Below are 7,846 nucleotides of genomic sequence, written 5' to 3'. Positions count from 1 at the left end.
CTTTCCCTAAAGTGCCTTCCAAAGAAATCCGTGGTCTGAAAGTGCACTATCTTGGTTAGAAATCTGAAAGAGCATTCAGAAGGCTGCAGGCAACCTGGTGGTTTGACGACTCAGCTACAGAAGAAGGTCCTCCTCACCTATTCCTAGCCTTCGGTAGGGTGCCAGGCATCCCAGCGTCATGATATACAGTCTCTTCTGGTTCTGGGAGTGATCCACCCTACAGCACACTGCTCCCACTGCAATATCATTGAAATAGGCTGCCAAGGAGAGAAACAGTGCAATCAGTCACAAATCTCAAATTGTACATACAGCTCCTTCATTTATGCCCTCTATCATCCTTCCTTCCCTCTTGGCCATTCTCCCATCCAGATAAAACACTGGATAAAACATCCAGATAGAACTGTGACTTCACACTTGGAGTGAAGTTACCAATGGTGTTCTGACACAGTGGTTTGCTTATTACTGTTCAAATGAACTACTAATGCCATCAGGAGGTAAGCTGGTAGCACGCACCTCTGCACTGTTTTCTGCTGTAACAGAAACCATGCCTACTCCCAGTAAAACGGCATCTATTTAGAACACAAACCCTCTGAGGTTGGCACTGTGGCTTTTTGAGGTTTGCAAACAGTTATTTTTCATTATGTAAAACAGTAATGTAGAAGGATCTGCTATTCAAAACCATTATGGATAGCAACGACAAGCACTTCTGCCACCATAGCCCACAATTACTTGGCAAGAACGTTTGTACCTAATTTGGCTAGTTCGCCAACCTCCAGTACATCCTTGTAGAACTTGTCATTGTAGCTGACAGGAAAAATGACCTGGTTTAGCCTCTTCAGCTGCTTAATGTTGTGTGGCGTCACATCTCCCAGCTCGATCCGGCTACTGGAACAAAGCAAAACATGCTTAACATCTGACACACTGCAAAACTTCTAAGGCCATCAACATTCAATTGGTTTATTTTTGCTTAGAGAACTCTCCCACCCAATAATCAATTCAATACATATTTGAACAGCAACATTCAACCCATACAATGCAGCCTTCTGTTGGTGGCTGATTTAAGTCCCAACCCCAATTTCAGTTGGTACTACACAGAAGTTTCTCAGGCCATGCTGACGTACCATAATATATGTGTGGTTTTATTGGGTGGGAGACAGGAGAACACATATCTTTGTGGAATTACTAGCTTTAACTTTATCCCATTGATTTCCTCACTGACCACCAAGATGGGGGAGGGGAGAGAGGGGAATAAAAAAAGCCACAACAAAAATGTGAGAGACACGTGGCTAGAACAGAGGCCAAGAAAATTAAGTCCTTATCCATGATTCAAAGACAGCCCTTATTCTACAACCTAGCAATATCAAACTTATGCTTAGAAAAAGATCAAGTCATTACTAGACATCTGTCTTTAAAAAGCATCAATACTGTGTGCAGCAAACTCATACTAAGCCTGTTAATAGGAAATGGTGCCACTGTCAAGGCAATATCTGCATCTACTGTGATCATCACTGAAGTCATTCCTCCTGCTGACTGAGAACAGAATCATGACCTCAAAATACCAGTGCTGCACCAAATGATACTGAAAAAACAGAGCAAGCTTCTCCCTTTTCTAAGACTAACTTCCTGGCAGAAACTCACTCTATATGGAAGCAAATTTAAAAAACAAAGACATTTAAAAAAATATATATTAGGCGTTCCTGTTCCCCAAGCCAATTTCTTGGGTGCAGATAGACAGTTTTAATGAGGACTACAGGAATGGTTTTTTTAAATGATGATAATGAAGATGTTTTCCTAAATGGTCACCAGAATACTAGGCAAGTACAGAGTCAACACATGTTGAGTTAGAAACTGACACAATTCTAAGTTTATTTCAGCTTTGTTTTACCAAATACATCCAGGCAACCAGATCATTTTCTGGTCATTTCAAACACTGGCAAAGACACCATTTGCCTTTTTGCTTTTTTAAGAGAGTCAAATTTTGTTTTCAAAAAGTCAGCTTTCTAAGATCCTTGCACAACAGGCTTCAAACTTCATTCTAGTAACCTTTCCATCACCAATGGCTCTTGTGCTTACACAGCTTGTTTCTTCGAATAGGCTGATGCCTAGGACACAATAGCCTAGATAAATTTACATAATACAGTGGAACAAAAAAGAGATAACTATCAACCTTTTATCTTGAAGAACTGTATCAAGCAACACTTTATTAACTGACCCTGATTATACATCAAACCCCCTTAAATGATTAGTACTCCAGATAGCATATTAGTTTTAGTTAGCCAATGATAACTACCAATGATGGGTGATAAATACACAATGCTTTCTAGGCCTCGTACTGCAGCCTACAAACTATCAGAAATGGAGCCTTTAATGTGTACTTCCAAGAAGCATAGCTTGCCCTCACACCCACTTTCTCCTTTTCTTGTACAGCAGTCAGTTCTGCAAGGACATCAAGGATTGCCATTGCTCACTCTCTGGTGACACACGACCAGACAACCTCCCTAGCAAGCCCTACAGAAGCTAAACAATTTGAAGAGGGGCCACCTTTTAGAGAACCTTCTAGCATTAACTAATGGACTATTGTTGAGTTTTTATTTCTCCACCACATTAATATGTTCCAGTTACTACTTAAAATTAACAGATAGCATTTACATACTGAACTTGGCCAACTCCAAAGTCTAACCTTTCATCACACATTTGCTGAAGACATGAAAAAGGCCTGACGTTAAGCAACTCATGCCAGCATGGGTGCTCACAATTGTTCCAGGCAGCCCCTCATCTGCCTTCTGCCTACCACACTGAACACACTGATCTTTTTCCTCCCTCACTGCAAGGGCAATTACCACGCAATGAATCCTTGTAGTTTGCCCCTGAGCTCTACCCAATTCTTCCGCAGCCTCCTGAGAGACACCTCACTAGACCTTGGGTGGTGTGTTCTCCAACAGTTATCTCAAGAATATCAACAGTTATCTTAAGAAGCAGCAACAGTCTCCACATTCTTGCATCTCACCCACGTCAAGATACCCAGGCATACTACAAGCAACAGCAACACGATATATTTCTAAAGTTTCTGGCTACAAACCACTATGTTGTGCCAAAATAGTCTGCAGTATCTTTCCATGACTCCTCCTACTGCCACCAGCCCTTTGTTTCACAGCCTTTTCCACCTTCTAGATTATTTTTGCTCTCAAGATTCCTTTCTCCATGTATCACCACTTGTGCAAGTCCCTGTGGTAATTAAACTCCAACACAAAGTAAGCACACCGAGCTACTAAGGATTATCTCCTGATAGTACAGAAGTATTCCCACTGTAAAAAAGCAAGCTGTTGTCAAAGTTCTAAGATGTTGGGATGCTAGGCTGCACAGCTGTGCTTCTTCAGGCACACAGAAGGCAAGTTGTGCCCTTTTCTAATCCCAGCCAGCAGTGCTGGCTTTTCCTCACACAGGGTAAGAATAGAACTGTGGCATGTGGGTGGGTTCCTGGGTTTATTTGTGTCTGGGACAGAGTTTTGCCAGAGTAGAGCACTTCAGTAATCTCATACTAAAAGTGAGGAGAAAATCCAGCAGTCTCTTTTGCTGCATTTTGCATCGAAGCAGAAACCAAAGGTTTCTTTGGTAGAACCAAAACAAACCAAAGGAGTAGGTCTTAAATACCCAGTTAGATCAGATTAACAACAGAGTGGGAGCTCAGTAAGGCAAAAGAAAAACCTCACATTCACACTTAGTCTCTTGGAAGTCCCTTGTCAAAAAGATTTAATAGTGCATTAACCTTGGTGATATTTCTTTTGGATCAGTAGATCCAGGCTTCAGTAGATCAGTAATGCCAGCATGAACTCTTAACTCACAGTAAAGCAAAAACCTCTGACAGACTACCATCGGGTTGCATGTTTTCTAATATAATTTTGAAATTAGTTACTAGTGAAGCAAGAAATCAGGCATTGCAACACAGTCACTATGGAATATTTCTGATGACAGTGCAACAGGACAAAGGTACATTGTTGGGGCAGCCAGGATAAGATGGCTAAAAAAGCAACCATGGCCAGAAGATGGACCTTCAGGGGAAAGGTTTCAGACAAGGAATAAAAAATAAATAAATAAGTGCAGAAGCAGAGTTTGAGGCTGCTCAGAACTCCTTAGCCAAGACATCACCTCAGAGGCTGGCATCAGGCCAGAGAAACAAGTTCCAGTAGGAGGAGGCTAAAAGGTGCTGCTGACAGATCTAGACCCCTTGGGCTCCCTCTCTCTCTCTCACCACTTGCACAGTCATTGTTGTCTCCTGCGTGCTCACTGTGCTCTGTCACTAGCTGTTTCCTCACTGCTTGAGAGTTGCACCAGGGACAGTAATTCATCCTGGAGGATAATATGAAACTAGCTGAGAAACACTGGAGGAAGTGTAAATCAATATGCTAAGTATGTCTGTGTAAATAGTATGTACTCAAACCATAAATTACTTTCATGTATAGCACTACCTGATTAGATCAGCACCACATCTATTACATACAAAACCACTCAATAAGTAAACTAAATGAGGACATGGAAAGGAAGACCCACATCATGGCAGTTCATCGCTTTGCCCAAGGACAGTGTGGCAAAAGTGCCACCACAGCCTTGAGTTAAAGCATGGGAAAGATGGCACTGCAGCCAAAAGCAGCAGCCTGGCTGTCCCCAAGTCACTCATTTCCACCCTCTTGCTGGTACAAACATTTGTGCAGCAGTGTGGCAAACCAACCCAGATTAAAACTAACCTAGCAAAAAAAGAGATGTTTAGTTTTAACCCACATCAGTCCCCTGATCAGGTTCACCACACAAGTCTTCTGCCAGCATAAAGAAGGGGAAAAAATTGCTAGAGGCAGAACCTGTCCATTCTTGAGCAGAAGTGCCAGCCTACCCCAGTTTGGAAGTACTGTGCAAGAGAAGCACAGGAATCATTCAGAGTCTAGATGATTTTGTGCTACACATTATCATTTACAGAAAAACATGTACTTTGAACCAAAGGACTTAATACTACCCCAACCTCAAAAAATCCAAGAAAAAACACCTGCAAGAGAAAGGACACAAAGTAGCCAATCCTTTCTTTTAGCTGGAGTAATGGAAATAGCTTTGGGGTTTGTGTTTGTTTTGTTTATTTAGTAGTTATTTACAAGTAGATCAGCTTCTTCAAGTTACCTCTCAGCCAAACCAGTAACCTAAGTTTACTAGATCAGCTAAGGTCAGATTCAGCCAGTCCTGTGCATTCCAGCCCAGTACAGGCTGTACCAGAAATACCTACCCTCTGCAGTTGCATAGAAAAAAATTAAATCATGAGCTCAAATTAGCATAGGATAGAACATAAAGATGTGTAAAAAGCCTGAAGTGCCCAGAAGGGACATAGAATAATCTTTTAAGGGCTATTACTCCAATAATATTCCTAAGGAGATATATGCTTCTTACCAGCATCCTACATCTCAAATAGTGCTTCATGGAGCACACAACAGTCAACTGTACTCATCTTAGATGTCAAAGCTTCTGGACCAAGTCAGTTACCACTGTTTTTAATATGGAGGAATGAGGGACTCTTGGCTCATCATGTCAGGCCTCTTATTACTACAGTTCTCTACAAACCCATATCCTTCCCCAGATGGAATACCAGTCCTATGAAGCCACTTAGACATCTTCTATTGCAAGGCTGTTCCCCAGTTACCACTAATTTCATAGTTGGCCTTTCTTCTGATTTCCACCCTAAATGCACTGAAGTCTACCCACACACTGTCTCTTGCTGCTCATTAGCTCCAGCAGTTGATGGGTACCAATACAGCCTACCCCATGTGCCTTTTCAGAGAGCTACCATGACCTCTTTATTCCTTCCTTGTTCTAACTAAAGCCAGGCTCCTGGCCTCCACCTTTAAGACAGGCTCTTTATTCCTACTTCTGTCATACTAGCTCATCTTTCCATCCCTTCAGATTAATTTTCCTTAAACATGATTAGCCAAAACTCCTTACAGCACCCCAAATACTATTGCCTCGTACAACAGCAGTAAGTTTTCCCTGTCTTTAACAGAAGACTTTTCCTGACACATCCTAGGACTATGTTTGCAATTCTCACAATTGCAACAGCCTGTGGCTGGGGCACAAACCACACTAGTGAACTGGTCGCTGGTGTGCAAGGCTGCTGGTAGTTAACAGCACATAGTGATGGGTGATCTGCCCAGCGATGTTAAGAGCTGCAGTGAAGAGTGATCCACAAGTCCAAATGGAAGTGGGACTTCAGTGAGGTGACACATCAGTTACTGAATGGATGCATGCCCAGGACATCAGCATTAACACTCCTGCTCTCACACGCCAGTGCCCCAAGATCCTTCAGGCACTTGCTAGAAAAACTCACACTTTCTGTAGTACCAAATGCAATCCAATTAGTTCTACTGCAGCTGCATTCCTTTATCTGCTACAGGGCTATGATCTGAACACTATTTTTCCTATAATGCCTTAAATTTGTACTGGTGGAAGTCAGGCAGGCTAAGCGAGACATAAGCGTTTGGTTATGCCAAGGCTGCCTTTTGCCTCCTGGGTATATTGACGGAGAACCGCTACACAGTGACAGCTCAAGAGGAAGCCAATTCCAGGAGCTACAGTTCAAGAGGAAACACAAATCCAGTCCCAGGGAAGAGCAAGTGTTGAACACTAGTTTAAAACCAACATCAGGGAGAAAAAGGGGAATTCCAAGTTTCTTAATGCTGTAAGAATCTCAGTCTCATTCAACTTTAAACAGTGCAAGTCTCTCCCCAGAGGGATGTGCCTGACTGAAAGAGATCTCACTGTAACTGATAGCTGGGCTCAGGCTTACTGAAGGCATCTGGCATGCTAAATTTAGCAGAGCTCTATCCACAACTTGCAGAACTTCCCAAGGTATCCTGGAACAGACAGGGGAGCAAGCACAGGGGAGAAAGGGGTCTTAACAAATTAGGGGACCTCAGAGGTTTGTCACCCGCTAAGCGGCCAACTAGTTTTATTGCTTTTATTTTGGCTTCCAAGTCAAAGCAGGAGTCTAGACAGGATAATCCACTCATAAAATAAAACCAAACCAGAGCTATGAAAGCTATAGACCTGAAGGGTGTGGCTTTGCTTAGATTCAACCCCAAAGCCAAAAAGAACGTCTCTGGTGTTTTGGGGTTGGTTTTGGTGTTTTGGTTTTTTATTCTGTTTGTTTGTTTCTTTGTGTTTTTTTACCTTAAAAACCAAACCAAACCAACAGATCCAAAAAGAACGTCTCTGGTGTTTTGGGGTTGGTTTTGGTGTTTTGGTTTTTTATTCTGTTTGTTTCTTTGTGTTTGTTTACCTTAAAAACCAAACCAACCCAACCCAACAGATGAGCTGTCTTGCTAGGTGCACAATTTAGTTCTTGTGGGCAGAGCAGTATGTTTTCAATTATCTATAAGATCTGTGGGCTATAAATCTATTGTTTCACTTGTCAGAAAACCAGAAGGATAAGTACAAGCCTAGCATGCAAAAAAGTCTTACCAATTTGCTTCTGAGCTCCCCTGATCTCCTTTAGCTCCACTTACTACTGAAAACATGTATTTGCATGACACTTGACACTCTGCTGGAAGCTACCTCCAGCTGTGTGCTGGACTGTAGAAGGGCACAGTGATGTACAGAAGAAAGCTAAGCAATTTTAGAATCAGAATTAACAGAAGACTTCACTCAAGACTTGCCATTCAAATGGACCTCAGTGTGAATAGGTTTTTCCCAGCATGGGTTGTAGTTCCCCGAGACACACCTCAGACCCTCCTTGCCTCTCTCCTTTATAATGAAAAAATACACAGTGCATTACAGTCAAGGTTTCCTCGTTATATTTGGATAATCTACTCTGTTT

The 7,846-nt window shown here is 42.2% G+C and overlaps 1 protein-coding gene across 1 annotated transcript in view; it reads right to left on the bottom strand.

Moving 5' to 3' along the window:
- NAA50 (N(alpha)-acetyltransferase 50, NatE catalytic subunit) overlaps window positions 1-932 on the bottom strand; it is a gene marked incomplete at its 5' end in the record, with an annotated part of 4,480 nt that extends 3,548 nt beyond the window's left edge. Inside the window, 2 exons of the mRNA XM_008947909.1 lie at window positions 138-257; window positions 749-932. Coding sequence (XP_008946157.1) covers window positions 138-257; window positions 749-932 — 304 coding nt within the window. The remainder of the gene's footprint in view (window positions 1-137; window positions 258-748) is intronic.
- Between the last annotated feature and the right edge of the window lie 6,914 nt (window positions 933-7,846).

This window comes from Merops nubicus, unplaced genomic scaffold, assembly GCF_000691845.1.
Source record: "Merops nubicus isolate BGI_N331 unplaced genomic scaffold, ASM69184v1 scaffold40469, whole genome shotgun sequence".
In the NCBI taxonomy this organism is placed as follows: domain Eukaryota; kingdom Metazoa; phylum Chordata; class Aves; order Coraciiformes; family Meropidae; genus Merops; species Merops nubicus.
The sequence above is the reverse complement of the archived record's forward strand: the minus strand, read 5'-3'. Positions and strand labels throughout refer to the sequence as shown.